At 38.5% G+C, this 26,449-nt stretch overlaps 1 protein-coding gene across 8 annotated transcripts in view; it reads right to left on the bottom strand.

The window, feature by feature from the left end:
• Positions 1-2,644: 2,644 nt before the first annotated feature.
• The window catches only part of SHANK2 (SH3 and multiple ankyrin repeat domains 2), a 352,030-nt gene continuing 328,225 nt past the window's right edge, over positions 2,645-26,449 (bottom strand). For 6 of the 8 annotated variants that reach the window (XM_083838465.1, XM_083838461.1, XM_083838466.1 and 3 more), the window contains 4 exons: positions 22,802-22,932; positions 21,373-21,484; positions 17,827-20,239; positions 2,645-6,816 (listed from right to left, as the gene is read on the bottom strand). In XM_083838465.1, the coding sequence (XP_083694591.1) occupies positions 6,243-6,816; positions 17,827-20,239; positions 21,373-21,484; positions 22,802-22,932 (3,230 nt within the window). In that variant the 3' untranslated portion in view covers positions 2,645-6,242. Of the gene's footprint in view, positions 6,817-17,826; positions 20,240-21,372; positions 21,485-22,801; positions 22,933-23,171; positions 23,232-26,449 lie in introns of all 8 variants that reach the window. The other 2 variants (XM_083838467.1, XM_083838468.1) reach the window with 1 other exon arrangement.

The raw sequence follows: 26,449 nt of genomic DNA, 5'->3' as shown, positions 1-26,449 counted from the left end.
CCATGAACTTTTTACACTCTCGTAACAATGCTATGTTTCCCTCAGGATTTGTTTTGAAGAATAACATCCTTAAGAAAATGAATCAAGGGCTTCAGAAGGCTGTGCAGCAGAGAGGTTACCTTTTATCTCCCCCAAACCTCCTTTTCAGCTATTTCAAGACTTTCATAAGTTTTAAGAAATTGCTTTAAAATGTTTTTAAGTATGTAAGGAAACTAGGAGATTAGAGACAATTAAATAATGCATAAATATCAGTGGAAAATAACCCATTAAAACATGAATTACATTTTGAGTTTTCTGTATATTATATTCTCTTCAGATTTTCAAAGCAAAAAGGTACACTGCAACATTTATTCCAATACATTTTTAAGCACATGCAACACTGGTGTCCTATTTGTACATTGATTTCTAATGCTGTCCAAGAACCTTTACATTAAAAGCATACAAGAACTCACACACACGTGCATGTATTCCTTTTAGCATCAGTTGTGAGGAAAACTTAAATTTTTCCTTGAGAAACCAAATGTCAGTTCTGCAAGTACATTTGATTAATAATCTGCCAGCTATTCTGAACTAATTCCTAATCTAAAAGCCTTGCAGTCATTTGCAGTTTGGATCTGAAACAGCTGTTGTTCATCGGATTGCAATGATTGATTGAAATTGTTCAAAACAGTCCAAGTTTGCAGCACTAAAGACAAAAAATACATTCTTATTTAAAAGCATGCTCAGTGCAGATGAAGGATCATATGGAGATGCTAACATTTAAAACATAAAATTGCTAAAACACAACCACATATAGACTAGAAAACATTGCAGTTCTTTAAAGGTTTCTCATTCATTGAATAATTCGTAAAATTATACAGTCAGCCTTTTTTTCTGACTTAAATATTTAGGCCAACTTACAATAATAATAATAAAAAGCTAAAATGACTCCTTGTAAAAGAATGACAATTGTTTAAAATAAATACATATTTTAAGATATTGCTCTGAGACTATGTCCATCACATTCCACTAGATGTCAGCGTTATAGAACCAGCTTCTTCAGACTTACAGAATGAGTCCACTGCATTTGTTTTTGTTACCTTGTCTTTGATACACAGTACATGTCAACTACATTAATAACTAAGCGTATATTTATGGTAGTAAATTAAACCAAAAATAACAGTCTCATTTCATTGACCCTCCACTCACCCCTACCATTTACTGGATTTGAACAAAGGTCTTCAAATCAGTTTCATGATGACAACAGTGTTTTTAAGTGAGATGTAAATCATTTCAGTTTTTCTAACTACTTCTCTTAATGCAGAGATATGGACTTCTCACTTTAGAAGACAGCACAATGAGCTCTTTTTGTCAGATACTGTAACTCCTGGAAGATAAAGCTCTTTGTGTTAAATACAGTGTAGTTGATCTATGTTGAAAATTATAAGGCACGTGCTTTATTATTATTATTTTTTAATCCCATGTCCTGAAGTACTGTTACTATCTTGCTATTCTGGATGTCCCATCATAGTTGCTGTTTTTTTTCATGGTTTTGGACACAAGGAATGAAAGACCATGAAATGCATGAAAATACAAAAAACAAGAACAAGACAAAACACAACAATGTACACTACCGCAGCAATGAGCAAATCTTCTCATTTCTTTGACCAACAAAGCATTGACAACTGCAAAGCACTCTTGGTTTTGCTCTGTAAATACCTGACTTTATTTAGATATACAGGTGTTTATCACTAGATTGCCACAGTAGCTGAAATAAAACAAAGGCTGTTCCTTTTTTTTTTCTTTCTTTCTGCTATGTTTCTTAACAAAACAAAGCTGCCAAATAATTTTGTTGGAAAAATATGAGTGAAATATTAGGTAACGACCAAATGGCAACAGTTCTAGGCATTTATTCCAATATCTTAGAAAAAAAAAAATCTTAATTGCATCACCATTTAAAGATAGAAAAAACAATTAAAGCAAAAGAAAATGTGATTTGTTTTCTTTTTTTTCTTTTTTTTCTTTTCTTTTCCTTTTTTCTTTTCTTTTTTTTTTTTTTTCCCACTTCAAACATCATTTATTCACAGTACAAATATGTCCTGCCGGTACATTTTTTAGGCACCAGAGGCACAAGTCCTGCTAAGGAGCACTGGTTCCTCTCCTACCCATAAAGCTTCTTTTGCCTACAAAAGTTGCAGCCCCCCAACTTTTCAGTGCCTTATTAAACTGCAGAACAGATCCACAGCTGAGTGCCTCATATGACCAGTAATACTAAGTTGAGAGCATGCATTCCCACACACACGCTCAGCAAAGAAAAAAAATTCAATGATTATTTGAAACCCACCTTAAGGCAAATAGATAAGTATTTTCGACCACCTGCTGAAATATTTTTACTTGTCAAATTTCAAACATGGATCTCAAACAGTAAATTAACTAGTGTGAAGCATAAAGAATGCTTTAACCAGAAAAAAAAGAAAGAAATAAAAAGGAAGTGTTTTTTTCCTGACAATAAATCAATGGTTTTGCCTTATTTCTATCTACGTTTTGTTAAAGCATTCTATGCTCTTTCAATATACAACATCAGATTGCAAGTTTGGGAACTTTTTTTTTTTTTTTAATAAAAATCCAGACAGTGTTCTCTGTTTGCAATCAGAACCACAACCTTAGTGCAATATTATATTTATTTCTTACAGTAATTTTGGTTGCCATACAAGAGTATTAAGGATTGGGGAAAAGTGCAAGTTACAGGAGCTTGATTTTTTAATCAGTCAAAATAAGAGGAATTAAAGCACAAAAATTACAGCAACATAGATAACGTGAACACAAGTTGTTACACAAACTATAGCGAGAAACATATTAATATCTAGAAAAGAAAAGAAAAAATGTAATGGAAAAATTATCAATATTTGTGGCTCATACACATAATCATCGCCAGATCAACTGGGTAATGCTTTTTAAGAACTGAGAAAAAAATCACTATTTTTATTAACTTAAGTACCACAAATAATTAACTTTTGTGATATGTAAATTCTGTAAATCAACAGTCACATCTAGTCATTTTATAATATATGAATTCAACTTAAAATGTTCTCAGACACCTAGGGAAAGGAGTCTGTGCAGTTATACACAATTTACATCTTGTAAGATTTTGGTATTGTATACACAAATATTACAGAAACTAGGCATGTAAATGCAATTTATTTAAATTACAGTATATAAACAAAAGTTGATCCTAAAACCCAGAATATCATAACGTATTTCATAGATCTCTAACAACTTGTTTTTCACTATCATAGTAGCATGAAATAAATGGGTCTTCTCTCCTCCCCCCAACATTTCCAGACTGACGAAAATACTCGGAGGCAACGTCGTATCTGTTACTATTGCTTTCTGTAGCAAAAATCATCAAACAGAGCTAGAGACCGATTCATCTTGGCAGAGGTGCATTTTATTGGTGAAAGTAGGTCCTCTCAGGTCTCATTACGTTTACTTTGAAAGACACAATGTAAAAATAAACTATTTCATTAGCTCTTTAATGTTTCAAACCTCTTCTCTGCTAATGGTATTGTACCTATGCTTTCAGTACCTGAAAAGATACACGAGCAAGAAACACACCTGTGTAAGAAAGGGATTACCATCAACTGTAATTTGCTGTGTATGTCAGCACTTGTTAAACTTAAATCCAACAACAAGATTGTGAGTAAAAAGCAGCTTAAAAGTCAACTTCTACATTGTCTTTTACTACCGTAGTTTCTAATGTATTTTCTGGCACATATTATAGAGGTAATATCAACTGTACCCAAAGAAACAAAAAAAGAGCATGGCATTAGTGGTTTATTTACTGAATTCTGTCATATCACCAAATGGAAGACAATGATGGCTAAATTACCATTTTTACACTTCTTAAAGTATCTGATGGCCTCAAGTTGCCTGTATTGACTATCTGAATGAGACTGTCATTTTCTACAACACCTATGGAAAAATTCAGTACTCTTGAAAGTAAAATGCCTTAGTACTTGATTTTTATTACAAGGTTACTTGGAACTTTCAAATACAAATATAGTGTAGTAACAGATGTTAAGTCAAAAGATTTGTTGTTCCGTAAAGGGGGCAGGAGGCTAAATAAGTTGTTTTTTATGAGTATCCAATGCATTGGTAACTATAACCACTTTTGAAGAAATATTCATCCTCCTTTGTAGAAGTTCTAGCAAAGATAGAAAATATAACACAGCTCTGCTGGTTCAGATGCATCCAAATGAGGTTGATTTTAAAAAGGTCAAGACTTTATAATTATTCCACAGAAATAGTATTAAACCACAAAAGTTTTTTTTGTTGTTTTTCACTTTCTAGCACTGAAGTGGCACAAAGGCTGCCCAGTAGACCAGCCACTTATTTTCTTAAAATATTGTGCTTATAAACTATCTGTACAACTATTTAAACTTGCAGTAAAGAAAGATATTTAAAATGCTAAACTTTATGTACTCATACTAGGGCTGTTGCAGACCTAATTAGACACTTGTTCGTGAGCAAAAATAATCACAATAAAAAAAATAGAGATAGGCTGGACCATATGAAGGACCATATCAAGGAAAGAAAGTTCAGGTACCTTGCAAAATGTAAGAGAACCTGAAAGTATGGTAGGTAGGCAGTCTAGCCATCCACACACAATTTACCCACCTTGAACAGCTTGAGTATTATGTTAATAAAGACCTACAAAACTCACAGATATTAAGAGGTGTTAATTACAAGGGGAGGTCAAACATGCAGAGAGAGACTTGTTAACTTAAAAAAAAAAAAAAAAAAAGTCAGATTGACCAAATCTATGTGTTCCACCCCTGCTGACTGAAGTCTCCTGGAAAGCTCTTCGGCTCACCACCCAGCCAATGCTCAGCCACACCGCCAGGTTTGGAGCGGGGCACACTCTCTGCTGCTACCCTGCTGGCAGCCGTGCAAGGAGATCACGGGAGGCCGACGGGAAGTGTTCAGCTCCCCGTGAAGTGCTCTGTCTGCTGTCCTTGTCAGGAAGCCAATACTTGTTAACAGTGATAAAGATGAGAAACTGGATACCTACCAGTTCCCCTGGCCTCTTAACATGCACACGATGGGACAATATAGACCTCGTTCCATCTTGGCATTAGCTTTTTTTTTTTTTTTTTTTAACTTTTTTCATTTTTTTAGCAGGCTGAACTATTTCCATTTCTGCTAACAGGCTGAAATCCCTCTCTTAAAACACTGGCAACCTTCCCATTGACTTCAATGGGAACATTCATCTATCTTTTTATTCTTTCTTGGCCTGATATTCAAAATAGCTAAGCACTTAACCACTCACTGAATTAAACGGTATCGCTCAGGGTTCAGCATATTTGTGTATCTGACTGTGAAGTCCAAAAGGTGCCTCTGTACATAAAAACATTTTTTTTTTCTGGCTTGTAGAGTTCATATTGCAACTTAGCAGTAGTTTAGCTGGTTGAAAACTGGGGGTCTCAGGTTCAAACTAGCTTCATTTTATTGTACCTCTAAGTGAGCATTACTTCTCAGTTTTTATGAAACTTCTGCATCGTCTTACAGGTCACATCAATGGAGCATGTGTTGAACTTGTTCTGCCACCTTGGAAGAGTGCTAAGTATAATTGCAGAAATAAAGAAATACCAGGTAAAACAGAGCAAGGTTACCTTTGAACTAATTCCAGCAGAACAACCAGCTTCTCTGCCAACAAATCAGAGAGCTAAACTAGTAAAAAACAGTAATATGAACTCCTGTACCTGTCACAATAGTGTGCCTCTGCTAACAAAACCAGATTTGAGTGGTAATGAAGCAATCTGTCCTCTTAAAATAAACTAAGGGTTGGGGAAGGAAGCCTGCTGGGAGACTGAATGAATGTCAAGAAGAGAATACAGTGCCTTTCAAATAAAAAAAATAAAATAAAATTGCTTGCAATTTTAAGATGAAAGAAAACTGGTATGTAATGGTTCCAGCAGAAGGGTATTATAAATAGATGGTAATATTTTTAAAGTTAACAATTTTCTCTCTCTCTCTCATATCTCCCCACAACTTTGAAATAAAATGGCCCCACTCGTGTACATATTTAGATTTATGTTTGGGCATGTAGCATACAGTCTGCATTACCTGAGTACCAGGAATTAAACTGTTTTTTCCCCCCCCTAATTTTGCTGGCACTCGCAGACAGACAAGGCATTTGGGGTATTTCAGTACCAGCCCATCTCTAGTTATCAACAGAAGTTTGTGAGGCAAAATAGCTATTCTTATCTGTCCAGCAGCTGTTTCAAAGCTCTTTCTATGTTCATTCTGTGCCCAACTCTAGTCACTCCAAGGTCTATCAGATCTTCCTTTTGTAGATTTGGTAAATGAGTGCCATCTATTTCATTGTCCATAAATGTTTCTTTATGTTCACCTAAGTTTAGACTTTCCAACCAATCTGCCACATCTGGTTTAGTCCACAGGTGGACAGGCTTAGTTGTAAAAGGCTTATTTGAGATTGGCTGTTGTAATATTGAGGGAGAAGGAGACCTGCTGCGCCCTGTGGTCAAGCCAAATAAGTCCCCAGAAGGGGGCTGGCTGGGTAGGCTAAATACATCGGACAAAGTTGGAGAAGGAGATGAAGCTGAAGCAGAAGCAGTCAGAGGAGCAGGCATGATGTCTTTATTAATCTCTGTTGGTGAAACCACAGGGCTTGGAGCATGTCTTGCTCCTGAGGTCCTACTGTCATAGTCTGGGGACCTGCTCTGCAGTGTGATCGGCTGGCTGGTTCCAGGTCGGACAGTAAAAGTGATTGTTGTACTTCGTGTACCTGAGACAGTACTCATGACTTCTGTGCTCCTGAAAGTGTAAACAGACACAGAAAGTTAGACACGGCAGCTACCAGCTGAAAGTTTGTCCATATCAACACGTGGCAAACATAGCTTTGGAATGTTAGAGTATGTACATATATATGTATTTTTAAGGAGCAATATCAGGTTAAAAGTACTAAGACAGCATAATTGAATCTTTCCCATAGAACAATAATAAATGGTAAGCCATAGATTACCTTTGATTACCATACATTAATAAACCTTTGCTTATGAGCAGTTCAGAAAAAGACCTTCCAGAGCACATTCCTTTTTCCAGGCTACAACAAATTGACTCGGCTAAATGAGAAACACCATCTGTAATAAGCACATGGGCACTTTGTGTTACCCGTGCAGTGCAATCAGGAGTTGATCTTCCTCGGATTGCATGGAGAGGTGAGTCCTTCATTTCTGTTTTAGCCTGTCAGTCCAACACACTGTAAGGTAACACAGCTAATAATAGTAGCTATGGAAAGTATTGGAAGCATATTACTAGCTCAGGTTTTGGGTCTTTGTGCATCTCTCTACTCAGTGAATTTTTGGGTACGTGTGTTTGTAATCCTACTCACTCACAGAACATGCTCCCCAAACTCCTCTTATTTCCCTTTCTGCTCAGCTGACCTTTTCATGCTTTAAAAATAAAACTGTCTTTAAGATTCATAAAAGGACTTTTGTGTCCATTTTTTTTTTTCTGAACAGAAATTATACTTCGGCTGTTTCACTAAAAAACTAACGGAGACAAAATTCTTATTCTGTGTGCCCAGGGGTGATGTGGTTGTAATCAAGTCACTGGCACCTATCTCCTGCCTAAAGGACATTGCAGATTACAGACTAAACAGACAAGAAACTGGTCGAGAGGCTAACTGTTGCTGAGGCTGTCAGGGTGGGTGAAGGGGCAGACAAGCCAACTTTTGTCTGGTGGCCACAGAGCAAATTTAGAAACATTAGATCTGGGTTCAGGTCTGCTCACTTCATAAAATGCTTAGTCCTACAGCCCTTACTTTTCATGGGACAATTCTGCCAGGCAGCCTGAGCACTACAGGATCTTCCACTGAACTTCTTCCACTCTGGTGCCTTAGGCTCCAGAGCTTTTCAGTTTTAAAATACCAATGAGGGACACCTTCAGCCAACTAATTTCATGCATTTCCTGACCAAAGGATTTATTTATCCTTGAAGTGATGCCACAGACTCCAGAAGATGACCTGGAGGATGCTGTGGATAGATTTCTCACGCAGACACTGACTGAAGACCTCTTTATCTCAGTGCCAGACTGTCCCCAGGCCTGACCGGTCATGCCTAGAGCAGAACGGAGGATGACTTTGGCGCACAATGGCAGACACAGATGCTTTTATTAATAATGCAGATTCACCACGGTGCAGAAAAGATCTTACAGAGCCAAAGTAAGAGAGTGGTTCTGGAGCCCTCATCTTTAAAGTGCTGTTATGGAAGAAGCTGGAGTCTTTTCCTGAATGACTGCTTGAAGATGTTGTGTTAATGGCCAGGAAATGAAGTACCAAAAATGATCTATGCAGCAGGAGTCAAAACCCACATCTGCTCTCTCTGGGGCCTGTCCCTCACCACTAGATCAGCTTTACAACTGTGAACCCCTCTCGTGCTCCTCTGTCCTAGGGAATCATGAAGGCTTTGCTCCTGCGTGCAGAGCACTGGGACTGCTGGGATGGAGGATGTGGTGTGTACGGTTAGCCTGTCTCACTGGATTTGGTTCTCAGTATAACGTAATTATGAATGTCCATAGAAAGGGAGTGACTGGACTTTGGTTGCCCACATCCTGACTAAAATAGTAGTTAAAATTTTAATTAAAAAGATGAGGGTGCCAGCACTTCCTCAAAATCTATCCTAACCTGCTATCCCAGTGAACTACTCTCATCCATTACCCAAAAGAAAAAATGTAGGCAGCTCACCTGGGGCAATGCTAATTGGCTATTAATCCCTTTCTCTCATTTGAGCTTTACTGTAGCCACAGTTACTCTTGTAAGACCTGGTAGCCTTGAACTGGAGACTTTCTTCAGCATTTCCTTGGTTTGCTGCTGCCTGTTTTGAGACCTCTTCCTACATACTCCCTGCATCACATCTGGGGCTTCAGCCCATAATTAACAAACCTAGACGTCAGGTAACCTACAGCACTGCCACACTGAGCTTCAGAGCACACTCATATCACAGCAAGTCTCATTCAAATCGGGCTCCAACACTGTGTTATTAGAAAAGCACTAAGAATAACTTTCTGGAGAATGTACATGTTATTCGCATGAGCAATCCCACTGATTTCCCACAAGTTGTTCCATATATTTCAATGGGAACAGGGGGATCTTTTTGAGAGTTGAAAGATCAGTACTTCACTTGAAACACAGTAGGAACAATACTTTCAGCACTTATGTCTTTGTAATTTAAAAAAGAAAGGAAACACTTGGCAAGGTTTTGAGTGCTTCCCGTGATTTGTTTGGAGCTTAATGGCTTTCATTGTCTTCCAGGGCTAGAGCTAAGCCTTCTTACACATAAAAGTCTATGGCAAGAAACTATTAAATTCTACTAACCAAGGGGAACAAATTATTTCTACCTACTTAGTATTAGGAGTCTCATGCACTTTAATAAGGCATGATATAATTTTAAATCCAAAAAAACCTTGCTTTGAAAAAGGTTGGGATAATGTTGCCCTAGTGATTGAGAGAAGGGCAGGATGAGTTTTGCATAAATGTGGAAATTTCTCCCTATCTCTTTATTTGCGGTGACCCTTTTACGTAAATTTCCTGTATTGCAAATATGAGAAATTATAGTTTTGTATTCACATCTTTCATGGCAATATCAAACGGATGATGCAAATTTATCTTCTATAATGGTAGACACTGGCAGATCACTTCTGTTACCTGACTAACAGCTCCAGGTTCAGTCAGGTACATCTACTTTGTAACCCATTTCTGCTGCTGCTTCTCTGTATGGTTCATTTCACAGACTCCCCGTACGTCCTTGTTCAGGAAATCATTTTCACTATTCCCTTAAATAAACTACATTAAGCCTATAAAACAAAATCCCCCAAAGTAAACCGTGTGCTCTTATTTTAAGTATTCTTTAGACTAGTGTTACCTAACCTCAGATGCACAGGCAGTAATACTGGGTGAGCAAAGGCTTTGCTCTTTCTGTCAGCCTGGATCAGAGCAAGGGCTTCTCATGGCTACAAGCAGTATTAAAAGGTCTGCAGGCATCTTTCTTTCCTTGGACCATGGGTTCAGGACTACTGACTATTAAAATATGACTCTGGAACTATGATAAGAAAAATATTTTAGCTGATTAATGAGGTTTCAACACCAGCTCAGTTTATAGCCACACCAGTACTCAATCTAATAGAAACGTTAACCCTTTTATCAGAAAGCTCGGGGCACTTCATTAACAGACATTCCTACGGCAACACACCTCCTCTGAGGAGGTTATTAGCTGTTCTGCACACTTGGGAATACAGACGAGTTTGTGAGTCAGTACACGTCCCCACTGCTGCCACAGCAGTCCTATTTAGGACTAGTTTTACAGTAACCAGCTGAAGATCAGAGGAAATGTAACCACAGCAACTTGAGGTCACTGCTGTCTGCAAAATTACTCAGCAACCTGCAAAACCAAGTTTGTGCTCTGTTCCCGGCTGCTGTGCTCCAGCTGGCTCTGCGGCTGGCTCTGCAGCCTTCACAAGGCAGACAGCCTCACGAAGGTCATCCGAGCCTGCCGAAGCCCACAATTACATTTCCAGACTTTCCGTCCTAACTCTTTCAGTCCAAGATTCTTTCCCCCCTTTTCCCACCTTGTTTCACTTGCCATATCAAATCCAACATGCTACAGAGACTGCTGTACTGCGATTGTAATCCAAGGAAAAAACACGTGCCTTTGTGCAACTCCTATCCATCCCAAATTATAATTTTTGACATCTACAGTACAGTCTGTGATGCAGATGCAGCCTTGAAACTATCAGCTGTCCTGCATTTTATGGATGGTTGGTATCCTGGTCAGTAAGGGGGCAAGTACATTCCAGCTGGAGAGCAGGCATGTTTGTGTTGTGTTGTGGGTTTTCCAGATTTTTTAATAAGAGCAATTTTGGTACGCTTTATTTGATCATCTGTTATATTAAACATATTAAATCCATATTAAAGCTGCCTAAACCCAAATTTCATTTTAAAAAGGTGAAAAGTCTGATAATTATTTTAAATAAAATTTGCCCTATTAGAATCAGCATATGGTACTAATTTGTAAACATTTGCTGCTGTAAGACTGCACTGATGGCAATGCCTATTATGCTGTCTTGTATTAAAACCACAATATATAATTCCTATGTCTCCAAGTAGAAAAGCCATCAACACAGCTTGTAGGGAAGAAATTCTTTTAAATTTTAAATTGGATTTGCAGGATTCAAATTTACTGTTAACTTAATATCAAATGCAAATCAGTGAAAGATGGCATGCTGCAATAGGTCCTAGGAGCCTCTCATCTAAAAAAACCCAACCAACCAACCAAAAAAAACACAACAAACAAAAAAAACCACCACCAATAAAACCCCCAGATAATTATGCTCTCACGAGAGCTGTTTTATTCTGTAACTTGCCAAAAAACTTGCTCTCTCTGACAAAGGTTTTCCACTGTTTTGGAGAAAAAAGCTTAGCCAGTGAGAGAAAAGAGACCCTATAAAAGGTACTGTGGGAAAATAACTTTTCACAGCTTTCTGAGAACATGCAAAACTGAAACTTTGCCTTCATCTCTTGTAATATTTTTACTGTATTTTTGGATTGTCAAAGGAAAATTGCATGGTAGGAAAGTAAGACAATAATCATCTGTTTTGGGGGAAGATTAAGAACAAGCATTGATGTGATGACTGGCAGGATACAGAGCTTCTTAAATATCATTATTTAGTGAGAAGAATTGAGAGATGGTTAGTGTCTGTTGCAGGTAACGCTGTTCAGCTGAAGCGAGGAATAATCACTAAAGGTCTGTGGGAGGCTGTTCAAGACCAACAGTTTTGATGTGAATGGCACAACTATCTGGAAGCAGGCAACAAGGGCAAGGTGTTGATGAGGGGCAGAGGACCAGGAGGTGGCCTCAGCCCTCTTTTCTTGGAGAGCTGGAAGAGAAAAGGTCAAGGCAAGCTGGAAGGAAAAGGGAAAATCTCACAGCTTCCAGTGAGGAAGGATTATCAGTTACCACTGCAGCACAGCTTGATTATTTCAAGGGCTAGTTTGTCTTTACTTTAAACCTCACATAAGTATGTAAAACTGCACTCCCTTTCCCCCAGAAAATACCCTAAAAAAATCCAGCAGAATTTTGACAGATTTGAAAAAACAACGTCCCATATTTAGGTGTCCAAGCATAAGTTCAGGAATCCACTCTTAGGTGCTCACGTTATAAAAAACTTTGCTGAGTATTTGTCCGATGAAAAGTGGCTTTTATTTCAGTTTGAGATTGCATCCCTTACACGGTTCTGGAATGGCTACCATTTCTGGATTAGGACAATCTAATCCACATTTATATCAAAGTCAACATCAAAATTACTAAAATGCGGTAACAATGAGTGAGCATTAAAAAGAAGCAGAATGCACAACATACTCTATGCTTTATTGTCGTCACTTACTTCATGGCACTTCAGCATGACCCTCTTCTGACAACAGCAGTCATGACAGCAAATAAAAATGACAAAATGGAATGACTGAAACTGCAAGAATTACTGACAAAGTAAGCAATCCTGTGGAATTGGCTGACAAATGGTTAACAACATGAAGTGAAGCTAATGGGACAATATTAAACTGAAAAATCAAGGCTTGAGAATTATTCCACAAAATACACGTTTCATAATCTGGGAAATCTGGAGACATTTTACAAGAAACCAAATGTATGATCAGTCCCCATGCAGGACTCACTGCTAAGTTCAGTTCTGCCTTACCTGTTTGTGAAAAAATGGGAACTTTTCCAGATAAGAAACCCCTTAGAGATGCACAAAAGCCCTGACCATAGACAGTTTCACCTTTAAAATTTGCTATGCCAACACAATACAGGTTATTTTTCCTAGAGGACTTGATCCTGCGTGGTTAAGCATCCTCCACAACTCCCACGTTTGCAATGAGTGCTTCCCACTACCAGGAGTGACGCTCAACCTGCCACAGAGGCCACGGGGGTGTTCTGCAAACACAGGCGGAGAAACATGAGCACCATTTAAAATATAAATAGCTCCTCCCTACAGCAAAGTTATCGATCATTTTGGTATGGTGGTGGCAGAGAGCAGGAGTGGCGGCTGTTCATTAGTCCTTATTAGTACATGGGAGCGGTGGCGGAAGGATGGTGTTTGCACTGGGGGTTGTGTTTCTTCTCCTTCGCAGCCACGGGGTCTATTTTGCGTTAATCACGCTGGTGTTATTCAGTCCATCTTGCAGGCTTGCACTTGATCATTATGTCGCTAAGCAACTGCTGGGTTCACAGACAGAGCGAGCACTCCTCTCTTAACCTGATAAAAACCCTGCAGTAGCCTTGTCCCCCTGTCTTTTATCAGCTCCATATGCAAGTCAGTAGCCTCTTGAGCGCCTTTATAGCACTGCTGCATTTACAGCTTACCAGTCAGCGATGCTGTTATGCTTCCCCTCCTCTCCACCTGGCTCGCAGAGTGTAGGCACCCCTCGGGGCTGCACTTTTAAACCTCTCAACCCCTGTGTGTCCAAGCCCAGGGGCAGGAACTGTAACCAGAGGTCACCACTGGAGCCTGAGCTCTGGGTATTTGGCTCAGGTAGAGACCCGTATCCAAACGTCCCGAACCTTTCCAGGAAGGAAGGCTGGGCAGAAATGGAGGAAGTGATGGTCAGATGTTGTGGTCTCTGATTTGAGAGCCTGACTATGTGGACAGAGCAAATAAAAATTCGTATCGCCAGGAATAATCTCCAAAATTTCTTAAAGTAGCTGATGGCCAAAATCAGGAGTGGGATCAGCAAGCACTCATTCAAAAGCTATGGTCCAGAACCTTCTGATCAAGTCCTGCAATTATACTTGTATTAGCACAAACTAAGTAAATACATCCTTCCGCTTTTTCCTCTTTTTCCTTCCCTACCAGTCTCCTCTTCCCATCCCATGGCTGGTCACTGCCACTGAGAAGCAGATGGTTTCCAGCCAGGCATTTCCATGCTCTATTTAAAAATCTTGAAGCTCGGTGTCTCCATAAGAACCACGGCAAACTATAAATACACAGTGTAGAATTACTGCTAAACCAATGTACAGTGAAAAAAAGCTAGATAGGGTCTTTTTTTAATGTAATAATTGAGAGAGAAATGCTGCTCAGGACTGTAAAACAGTCTCTTCATAATCCTCATTTATCAAAAACACATAAAGAAGATCTATTTCATGGGTTTCTCTAACAAGCCATTACCAAACTATCCACAATTAAATTCACCTCTATGCTACCCTGACGGTGCACTTGCCGTGACTGAACCACATTTGTATGTCTACTGGCTGTATAAAAATAGCTCCTAGAGATATTTAGAACTGGTACCTGGGTGAAGCTTCATATATTTCACAATGAAAAAATATATATTTCAATTTCGTCAGGCTCCTAGTGCTATGAACAGAACCCAAGTGAGCATGTGAACAATGTTACTATTTTTAACACTTCCCATGGCTTCTCTTTGGCTGAAGGATATGAACGAATATACTCATTTTTTATCACTTTTCTTTTATTCAGAGGAATCTTTGTGTTTTGAGGGCTAAAATTCCTTACTCCCTTTCTAATGCTACCTCACAGAAAAGGGCTACCAGCTCTACAATTGGCTGGCCTAGGTTTTACGGTATTAGAAAAAAAGTCATGAAACTGTAAGAATTTTAGCTTTACAATTTAAATATTAACTTTAATACTTTGGCAAGATGGTATTCCCTGATCATAATATATTATGACTTTGTAAAAAATTGTGTCAGTCATGCGATTGGGCTAGAAAGGCTATAATTTGTTTAGCTTTTTTAAAGGTAAGGTAGGAGTAAAAGCAGTAAAAATAAGCCTTTGTCTGGGAAGCATTTACCACACATCACTTTTGTGTGGGTACCTTCAAGAACAGAACTGAAACTTAACGCAGGCAGCCCAGGGCATAAACTTATGCAATGCAACAAAGACAGAAGTCAGAGCATTTTCTCCACGGTGCTAACATTGCCGTGACCCCTTGAGGGCAGGTCCCAGCCTTGCTGCAGTGCAGGCAAGAGATGGGCACCAGCGCTCAGGCAGACACCACATAGCCAGCCACAGCCGATGGACAAGTCACACCTCTGACTCTGCAAGTGAGCATCTCACCTGGCATCCCTCTACCTCACTCCTGGTAAGACGAAAAGGAATTGCCTGCAGCATCTTTGTAAAGAGATCTCAAATATCTGTAGATAGTTGGATCTCTTCTGCTGCTGCTGACTTCTTATGCCATTTAAATAAACCCCCCAGTAGCCTTTTCTGATCCTTTTTAGTATCTTCAATCCACCTAATTAGCTGGAGCTGAATTAAAAAATAATGTAATCACATTAGTTTTGAAAACAAAGGAGAACAAAATACAGCCCTCTTACCTTCCATCTACACATCTACATTCATATACCTCTGAAAGCATTTCATCTATGATCAGATAGCAGCCAACAGTTCTACTGCTCTATTCCACTGTCTACTTTTCTTATTTATTATCTCGTAGGTCTTTCAGGATTGTTTTATCTCAAGATCCTCTCTCGAGTTAGCAAATACTCACATTTGGGCAGACTTTTCAGGAAAGAAGTAGGATTTCAGCCAGATTTAAATAATTCTTTGTGTGTTTTTGCTTCCAAATGGAGTCTTAATTTCCATAATGAAGACTATGTAATTTGCCAAAGTTGAGTTACAAGAATTAAAAAGCTAAAGGACAGTGAAGCAAAATAGTTTCCTATAGCTGTCCAAGTCAGATTTTTCTCTAAAGTATAATGTATATGTGATGACACGTATACATGACAGTTTGTTCAAGGAAGCAGTTTTTGCTTTTTTTTTTTTTTTCTGCAGCCTTTGTATCAGTTTAAATTTCTTACCACATGCACACCAAAAAAAAAAAAAAGAGGTAATTATTTGCTTCCACTTCTCATTTTTCTCTCAGAAATGAGTACTTTGAAGTATTTACAGTACATTGTAGTTACTTGTCTCAGTTATTTTCTAATAAAATATGATGAAAAATATATTTACTGATGATGATAAATATCTTTGATGATAAATATCTTTACTGTCACCTGGAAATAACTATCAATCTAAAATATACATGATAATAAATATATCAAACATATGAAGTCAGAGGCAACATGTTCATATGGCTTAACAAGAAAGACGCTCAAGCCCAAGCAAAAATAGTGTTCTTGAACATAGTAAGAATAGTATGAATTGAAACTGTCAGAGACGTGCAAGACAAGACTTATGTAAATTCAAGCGTAGTGTACAAATGTTGATTTTATGTTTGCCAATGGTGTTCTCAAATTTAAAGGGTTCATTTGCTGTGCTAACTTTATTCAAACATTGTCTTCATCAAGCAGCCAGTACATATATTTTTCTTGTACAGTTTTCATTGTATTTTTTTCCCCATGTATTAAAGCTTTTCCTGTACAGGCAACTTGATTTATGATCCATTTAGTCAAGAACTACTGGACAGGAATTCCAGAATTCTGGCATTTTTCTTCCATCCCTTCATTCTAGAAGATGTATAACCTCCATACCTCCCTGTCAGCAATTTAATGACTTACATCTTGCAGAAAATAATGTAACTACCTGACTCTGAGGCTTGCGATCACACTGTTTTCTGAATGAGCAATCATTTGCAATTAACAGAGTCACCCTTTTGCTACATGCAAAACATCTTTATGCATGCAAAGAATGGCTCTTTTCAATGGCCAGGTTATTTATTACCCAGCAGAATATTTCTATTTAATTTTGCTTACATGGTATCTTTTTTAACAAACTTAATCAGCACTACATTTCTGCAAAAAAATCAATTTCTATGAAGCAGGCCGGGCCAAACAATATGGGATACTTCAGTAAAAGGTCCATTTAACTAATGTATGTAAGGCCAAACTATTCCATGCCACAGAAAAGTAGTACCATGGGATCTTAATTAAATGAACAAAATCTCCTTTTTTTTCCCTTAAGTTTGGATTTCATGATATTTATATCCATATTCAACACAAATGTGACAACAATTAGTTGTGCATTTACCTAATGGTGTTTGACTACTGTAACTTACTTTTTGTCTAAGTACCTTTTGATACTAGTTCTATGGTTGTTCTAAATGTGTTGCCCTGCACTAAAAGGATGGTACTGTTGGGAGAAATGTGCCACGCTCTTGAACCTGTAAACATCATAGACTATTCACTAGCAAATGGGGACAATAGAAAGTAAGAACTTACATCCAATAATACTGAGTGCTAAAGATTATAAATTAACCATTTAGCAAAAACATGAACAGTGCAAAGTGATTTCAGTGAGTAATTTCCTAAGACAGATTTATATTTCATGATATGGTGGTATACCATGATAAATATCATGATATGATTATTAGCGATACTGGCATGAATCAAACATCAAGCAGTGAATGTGAAGTAAGCCTGGACAAAAACACTTTTTTACCTGTTTGAAGACAAAATAAGTTAAAAATCTGAACAAAAAATAAATTATCACCACATTTTAAAAGAAAAAAAAAAGAGACAAGAGCCACTTCAAGAGAAATCTAAGTAACTCATGTTGAAACAACTGATAAGCTTGTAGAAACTGTCTCTGAAACTGGGGAATACCAAAAAGCTCCTATCCTATGTTGTAGACTACTGAAACATTGACAATGTAGGAAATTCTTCTCATCTGTAAAATTGTTTGTCATAGACTATTCATTAAACAAATATGTACAATAAAAGGCACATTCTTTAATCTGTATGAGTTACAGGGGAAGTTAGTAAAGGCAAGAAAAGAAAGCAAGCTTTTATTAGTAAATTTTTTGCTAATTGCATTTACCTTGTACTAAGACTTGCAGTTTTTGTTCCAGTAGGTGACTCCAATCCTTCCCCTGGCTTTGAGGATTTCTCTCTGTTCATTTGCTGGAGTATTGAGTTCAATTCACTAATAACATTAGCCTTTGGGCCTGAGAGAATTGGGCTTTTCACCTCCGTCACATCACCCCATAGCTTAGATGTCCTTTGGGGAACAACTTTAGCCATATTGGGCTGTGCACTGATTGGAGGTGGGGGCGGAGCGGGAGGAGGAATAACAAAGCTGTCTACAGTTTCTTCAATTAGCGCATCCTTGTAAAGTGCATTGCTTTTGTTGATTATGGGCTTCATTTTTGGCTTAGGAGGTACTGGGGGTTTGTCCACCAGAAATGTTTGCCCATCTGCATAGACTGTACAAGTATCCACGTTCTCACCCCCTTCTGAGGATAAGGTAGAGATGCTGGACACTGTTGAGATAGTGCTGGTTGTCTCTAAGTGATGGTCACTACTACTCCGACTGTCTACCTCCTCAATCCCAGAGTCAGTGACGTTGTCAAAGCTGTCAGGAGGTGGCAAAAAGGAGGCAGGCAAACAGTTCGAAAGACCCACTTGCTTTTTACTGTCTAAGGAATTTGTTGACTGGCTGGGGGCAAATGGCGCGGGTGAAGGCGTGCCGTTTTTTCTTTGCTTAATCAAGTCTGTTAGAGCTGAACCGGGAGCTGAGCGGTCGTCGGGGATATCAAAGCTGTTGGCGAACTCTAAGGGGGGTGGTAGTGGCTCAGTAAAAATAAATTCTTCATCAATGTCAACTGATGCTAAGGGTGGCGGAGGGATGCGGAACGGCAAGATGACTGGGTCGTCGACAGAGCTCGCTGCTACGATGGTTTTGCAGGGAGATGCCGGTGGCTCAGGTGCAGCAGGCACATCCAGCTCACTTTCTGCTTCCTCACTTCCCTCTGGCCTCTCTGGTGGGGAGTTTTCAGGGTTTGGTTCCATTTCAACTCTTTTTTCCTCTTCATCTTCAGGCGCATCATCCGACTTTGCTGTGTCCATGGTATGAACCATTAACAAGCCAGCTGACTTCTGCTGTGAAGTATCCACAATGTTTATCAACATGTTTTTCTTCTCTTCAGCCTTCTTTTCTTTCCCTGCATCTGTTTCATACTTGTTCTCAGTCTCCTGCCTTCGCAATGGGCCGCGAGTGTTTTGTCTAGTGACAGTAGCAGTAACAGGAAATGTCGTTTCAATATTGGGTCTCAGCTTTGTATCGATGTAAAGTGGTTTATTAAGGTCAGGCTTAACAGCGTCCCCTTTGCCTGGAATCTGCTGTGTTTGTTCTTTCATGGCTCTGTCCCTGGCAGAGAGAGCGAGGGCTAGTGGTGAGTTTGGATCTAATAGCTTTCCTGTGACTGGGTGAACGTAATTATCTGAGCTGGATGCATTCGTGGGCTTAGCTGCCACTGTACTGTTTTCAGTACCTTTCGTTTTGGACGAAGCATTTAATGTCCTTGAATCACTTTGATTGCTGGGTTCACTGCTATTAAAAAGATTTTCAGGCTCTCTAGGTGCAGGAATTGGAGATGGTGACATAAGCTGTCTAAAGCCATCTTCACTACTAAACATTGCTTCATCAGTAAATTTAGATTGCCTCATACGTGGTGTTGGTGGTGTTAGCCCAACATCCTCATCTCCTAGGTCTGTGGAAAGGAAGGCTGGAGAATTACGCCTTGCTTCCAGCCGCTTTTCCCTGTCCCTTACTGCTCCAGCAATGGCTGCTGCAAATGGACTGCTGACACCTAGGCTGTCGTCGGGTCGGAGTTGCCCAGGTTGCTCTGAAGACTGAGGATCGATTTCCATGCTGCTCCCTTGGCTGCTCTTCCCGCTGCTGCTGGTGGATGGCTCTTTCACAATAATTGTTGGGATTGGAATAGAGCAGGTCTTTTCTGGACTGTCTTCAACATTGGATTGTTTCACCAGCATCCCCTTCCGTCTCGCTGGTTTGGCTGGCACGTAAACTGCTTTGCTTGCAATCTTCCCGACCTCAGAATATGGGTTTTCTGGCATCTGACCCCTCTTGTTCCTGAAATTTGCCTGAGATGTGGCACTCCGACTGTACAGATCCTCAGAGTCCAGAGAGTAGCGGTCCAGTTCTCGTCTGTAATAGATCCCTTTGTCCCTTATCATAGTTCCCACATTTTCAGGCCTAACCAAAGAAATTTTTGCACCTGAATTCTGATTAAATGGAGGTTTAATAGTTCCATAGCTCCTTGATGTTGGGGATTTGGGAGAGTTGTACAGAGAGGGAGAAGGTGGTGGTGGTGAAGGTGGTAAGGACTGTGGTGGTGGTGGTATATCTTCAGAGGTGTCAGGCATTGAAAGACTTCTGGTAAACTTCAGCATAGGAGGAGCCAAAAACTGCCGTTCTTCCTCTGTTATTCCTAAAAAAAAGAAAGTATATATAAAACAATGCCTTCCTTTGCAATCCCTCATATTGCATTATTTCTGTATCCAACCTAAAATGCTAAGGTGCATTTCACATGAGGCATATGTGCAATTATGAAAAGGGTCTTTTGCCTCATTCCAAACATAAGCATTTTTGCTTGCTGAATTTGCTGAAACCCAAATGCCAGAATTCAAAAGAATGCTACAGAATTTTAATTAAAATGATCATTGATATGTAGGCAAATGTTTGGGGTTTATGTATCATCAAGGTAGCTGTTGAGAAGCACATTTTCTTTGAAGATTATTGAACAGGGAAGACATTTGGTGCAGAAGAGTACCTTATGTCTGTCCCTAGCACTTTCTAAATGCACAAAATTATGCAACTTAGAAACCTAATGAATTTTTAAGATGCACTGAAGCTTAGCAAAGGAACTGAGAAGATTCTGTTGGGGAAAAAATCATAATGTTTTATTTCAAAGAATGACATTATATTATTACAGATACAGCTTTTAACATAAATAAACTTGCTAATATTGGGATAATTTAGATGGCCAATTTTACATCATCCTAATGGGTTCCTAAATTGAGAAGTATCACTTCTAAGATTATTATAAAGAACAGAACAAGCTTAAGTTTGGTCTGCTCTATTTCTTTTCTCTTTTGTACAACCATTTATTGACATCATTTGGAAAGAAAAGGAGGTGATTTTTATTCCTTTTGATCAATAGGGATTTCTTTATAAACTACACAGCATTACAATACTTCTGCCTCAATAGCAAAATAAAAATGAATAACATTTTGCCATAGATAATGCATTGTAATAGGCTTGTACCACTCTTTTTCTTTTTTCCTCTTTATTTTTTCCCTTCTTGATAACATTTTTTGTTAGAGGAAACATTCTAAAGAAATGAATCAAATCATTCCACAACGCTTGTCTACTGCCATTAGGGCAGAATGTGGAAATTATAGCAACTTAAACAATAATTTCTTTTTCCATTAACTTTGTATAAAAAATAAGCAATCATTCACTGAGGTAAAGACATTGGAGAAACATGCTTTAAGAAAGAGATAAAGCTGCTAAAAGTAGGTGATTAATGCACAAGTAAACTATGCATGAGAAACGTTTTACCTATAGATTTTTGTCTTCTCATTGTACCCCGAGGTATACCCAGAAAAGGACCTTGAGGACTCCCTGGTACAGTGGGCGTCATCACAGCAATACCCTGTCTCTCATACATGGACTACAAAAAAGCAAACAAAAAGCCCAAGAGCATTAAAGCATGCAAGTCTTTTTCTCACAGGTAAATAACTCTTTTGTAATATCAACTAATCCACTACCCCTCTTACTTAGAATTTTTATGGAGAATAACAAATTTGATATTCTTCTGGGAAGGCAGTAAAGAGAAAGGGAAGGCTGGGATCTGCTTATATGTTAAAAAAATAACAACAGCTGTAAGTGGAGGTAGGTGAAATTATTTACAAGGCAATATGTTAAGTTTCCAGCACATTCTGTGTGCTGTAAGAAAAAGAAAGCCTGAGCAATTATATTTTGTTTCATTCACTTCCAAAAGCCTTGCACACACCGTATGGGTGTTAACAGTCGCTTTGTGCCAAGCTGTATCCTCTCTTCACTTCTGAGAAGCAGACCTACTCTTGGAGTCTTGCACAGACTCAAGGTGTCTTGTGCAAGGTTACGCTGGAAGTCAGCTTCTCGGGTAGGAACTGAGAAAAGTACCCTGATCCCAATGCACTCAACTGTTCTTTTCTTGTAGTCCATTACAAAACTATTTGTTTTCTGCCTAGAAACAGTTCCTATTTCCTTCTTTCCCAAGCTACGGAGAACAGCAAAGTGTATCAGGACTGGGGCTACTTTAGAGAGGTAGGCTATGGAAAAATGCATCTAAAATACATTAAAAACTTTTTTTTTTTTTCCCCACATGTAAAATTCTGTAAGAGCAAATTCTGCAAGTGAGTAATCCAATTTCAGAGTTCTGGAGTTTAAATTTTTAATGCATGCTATAGTATGAATGTCAATTCTTCCCTTACAAATCATCATGCATTATTTAGTTAAGATATTACATATGCCATTAGACATAATAAAAACCTGCGCTAGTACAAACCTTCACATTAGTCTAAATTACGTGGCTGTACTAATTCTGGCACTGAAACTTTGATTTTTCAGCAAAGATTTTAGCTTGGCCTTAGTGTTGTACCAACATCTTCAGTTAGAATTTACTGGTATCTTACCAGCTCAGATTACAGGCAGAGCAAGGTCACATCTGTTTGGATAATGGTAGCAATGGTGTTGAAGTGACAGTCTCAGAATAAATGTAAGAACTTAATGCTAAAAGGTTTTAGGGGTACATAGGCTCTTCTGTTAAACAAACTATTACCAAAAACACAGACTAGACCAAGGTTACACGATAACAAAGACAACATGATTATATAAAGCATTGTTTTAAATTAATTTCTGTTGTGTGTTGAACTTTGCACACTGGCAAAGTACCCCTTCCAATCAATTTCGGAAGTGAAAGCAGTACTTCATAGCTATCACTCACATTCATATCTGTAGCTGAGGGAAAACATCTACTAGAAGGCCGCTGTTTAATAGTTGCCACTCTTGAGTCCACAGTTGCATTGTCTGCAATTCTTGATGGCTTGGAAACTGGTACTATTTCATCCACCTTATCTGTAATATAAAAGTATTCAGTAAAATAAATATAATTTGTCCAAAAACTGAAAATTTAAGTATTGCAAGTTCAAAGGAAGAGATTTACTTTTCAAAAAAATGCAAAGAAAAAGTTTTTTTTTTTGGCATTTTAACAAGGCAATGCTTGAGCATCATAAGTCGTGCAAGCCGAGCACTTTTTATTGCTGCTACATAACATGCATGCTTTAGTTTTAAGCCTGCATGCATTTAATGTTTACTTAGTGTGACTCGAAAAACAATCCTCTTCTTCAAACCTTCAAAATGTGAAGGGAGAATATCTATATAGAAATGGAAAGAAGACCTTTAGAAATAATGAATCTGTACAGCACTGTTTCAAATAGAGATAAGCAGACTGTACTTAGTCATTAGAATTTCAGTGATATTTTGGACAATAACAAGTACTCCAGAAGTGCTCTTTTATGCCTATTCTCTTCAATTAATCACATCCTGATCTATTCACACTTTTGGATTATTAGATTAGCATTGTATGCAATGACATCATTCTTTAAAATTAAACTTTTATATGTATTTTTTTTCTTAACTGCACAGTCTTGGAATTTGTTTAGTTGTGGTCAGAAACAGACCAAGCAGGCAAAGTCCAAATCAGAATGAGAACTTCAACACTTGGCTTTGGGATCCTGATCTACCATATGGCATGACAATAATATACAGGGAAAACTTTATTCAAAATCTTCTGAAGATTAGAGTGTTTGTTTTAACCCCATTTCCAACTTTGGTCACAAACAAGATTCATCAGTATTTAATACATAATGTTACTCCCTTAGACTGAGGACCTCAAAGTACCATACAATCAACTAATTATAGCCTCACAGCTCTTTTACTGCCACTTCTGTTATTACAAAACTAAGGCATGGAGAAATTAAATCACTAGCCTATGACTAGTGAACAAAATAGTTTTATTTTTGAACCTGTACTAGAATTCAAACTTATATCATACCAACATGTTTTCTTACTACCCTTTTCATCCCATTTGCTTCTCTAAGAAAGCATAGACTGCAACACATTGACTATTCTGTACTTGATAATCATGTTAATTTAGTGTCTTTTCCTTTGAAGTTTCACTGAAGTAGGGATTAGTTATTTAGCCTGTGGTATTTAAGTGAGTGAAATACCTTAGCCCGGCTCCTATGCTTCCACAACGTGAGTTGGAGCAATGTTACTTTTCAGCCCTTAGATCCTTCTCCCAAATGTTTGATTATTTGCTTCAGCAGAAAAGCAGCTGCTTCATTAGGTTACTACAGACTTAAAAACCAGGATCTTGGTGGTCTACAGATGGTGTTACTATGCAAAGTATCAGATCTAGGGATTTAAGCTTTACCTCTCACTGGAGAGCAGCATACTCAGGGCCCTGGATATGGATGGGAATAAGGCAGGAGGAAAAGAGCTTTTGATTCCTCTAAATTGTAGATCTGGCAGATGCAAGGATGATATTTTAAATGGGAGAAGAAGAAAGGGAATAACTTTTAGCCTTCTGGTTAGAAGAAGGTTGTCCTAGAAGTGGATATTTTAGTGTCACAGAGGGTCAGGGAGCAGGCAGGAAAGGAAAGGTTGAGCAGAATCAGTAAGCTGAACACTGCTGAAATCTTTCTCACAAGAGTAGTGTTTCTGTTTCTTTTCAATTGAAGTTAGAATTCATTTTTTTCATTGGTCTGCTTTATTTTCGTGTGTTTTAAATCATCCAGTGAACGGAGAAAAGGAAAAAAATTCTTAAAACCATCACATGTATTCAAAAATAAAACAAACTTCAAGTCACATTTCATAAGACTTTGTAATACAAACTGTGAACTTCTGAAAGAAAAATATCTGCACTTCTGCTCAGCAAAAGGCATCAGAATGCAATGGTGTAACCATGAACATTTGACCTATACAGCAAAAATATGGCTAGACTCTAGAATTGTACTCGGGGGATCAATCACCAAGAGATTCAAGGATGTAGAGATTTCATATTAAGTCTCTCCCACCCTTTCCAACATCCCAGAAGGCCAACAACTGGTCTTTGGGATAGAGAAGGAACTTTGGGAAACTGAAGCACTAGGTACTCAAAATCTGTAAATCAGAAATATAAATATACCAGTAAGAACTGATCCCCTTTATTTTTAACAGACACATGTAACCATATACCCATTCAGACAACAAAAAGCTACAGGGAAAGAGTGATGAGGCTATGACAGACACTTGAAAAGCATGAAAATATTTGTTTGGGGATGAAACATACATACCCTCCAACTGCACTGATTTTGCTAGACAATACTAGAAGTCAGATCCTAATTTTGGATCTGACCAAAATATCAGTTGGTACCAGTTTTTAATATCATCTACTATTTCCATCTGGAAGAACTTTATTGTGTGTGAGTTTATTGCAGGTTTCTTGTCTGTGGACAGTTCCTCAGCCCTATAGCTGCTCCCATTGAAGTGGTGCTTTGTGTCTTTCCAAATCTAGCTAAAGCACTGAGAAATGGGAGAGGAGAGCAGGTGACAGCTTAAGCTACTTTGCAAGGAACTCTTTAGGGGTTCCTCGCACAGTATTTCCAGCAGCAGCACTGCTACATCTGTGCAGCTTCTTCTTTTGCTCTGCTGTTTTTGATGAGAATGCAAAGGTAGATTGGAGGGCATCATTTTAAAACTACAACAACAAGTTTGAAGCTACAGAAGCAGCCAGTCTGTGGAATGTGGTTTATTCTAAATGGCAGCAGCTACATGGCGGGTCCTGCAGAATACGTCAAAATCTTAGCAACTGACCGCACAACTGCACCACACTTTTGAAGTGAAAGTACTATGTAAAATAAAAACATTCTCACTGTATTATCAGACATGTGCTAATTAGGCCAATAAAATTAACTGGCTGATTTGTATTTAGCTTTATTCAAACTCATCCCAAAGAAATAAGATGTAAGCATATTGGGACAAACTTCCACTTGCCTCTGCCTTTATTAGGCTGTTCGTATCCACATTACCAGCGTGCAAACCATGTATGCACCAGAAACACATGTTCAAAAGGCTGTTCATATTGGAGTAATTTGTCAGGCTTACTAATGGACTTCTCTCCCAACCTCCATGTGATCTTAAATAACCTGCAGCATGCGTTTCTTGTACCGGTGAGAGGGGAGTCTTACAAGCTTGTGTTGGAAATTCTCTGAGAATGCTTTTACAAACAGTTTTAACAAGAGAGAAATAAAAAAGCCATGGAAGGGGTGCAAAAATTTGCACTTGATCTGTGTCGACAGCGTGGCCGAAGAAGCACGCCCCCAACGGTAGTCTTAGAAGGAACGCAGCTGAATGTAGGTGGAAGGGAAGAAATATTCTGTACTGCAAAGAGCCTACACTGGAGGTTGGCCATGCCAGCTGCATTTCATCATTAAACCATTCATTTAGCAAAGTACAGCCACAAGCACGCACGCACACACGCTTACAAGGGAGCAATTTGTGGCTGACTGGTAGAATAACAAAATGTTGTATCTGCTTTATTTTGATCAAC

This window comes from Anser anser, assembly GCF_964211835.1.
Source record: "Anser anser genome assembly, chromosome: 5".
NCBI lineage: Eukaryota > Metazoa > Chordata > Aves > Anseriformes > Anatidae > Anser > Anser anser.
This window is presented reverse-complemented; position numbering and strand designations above follow the sequence as displayed.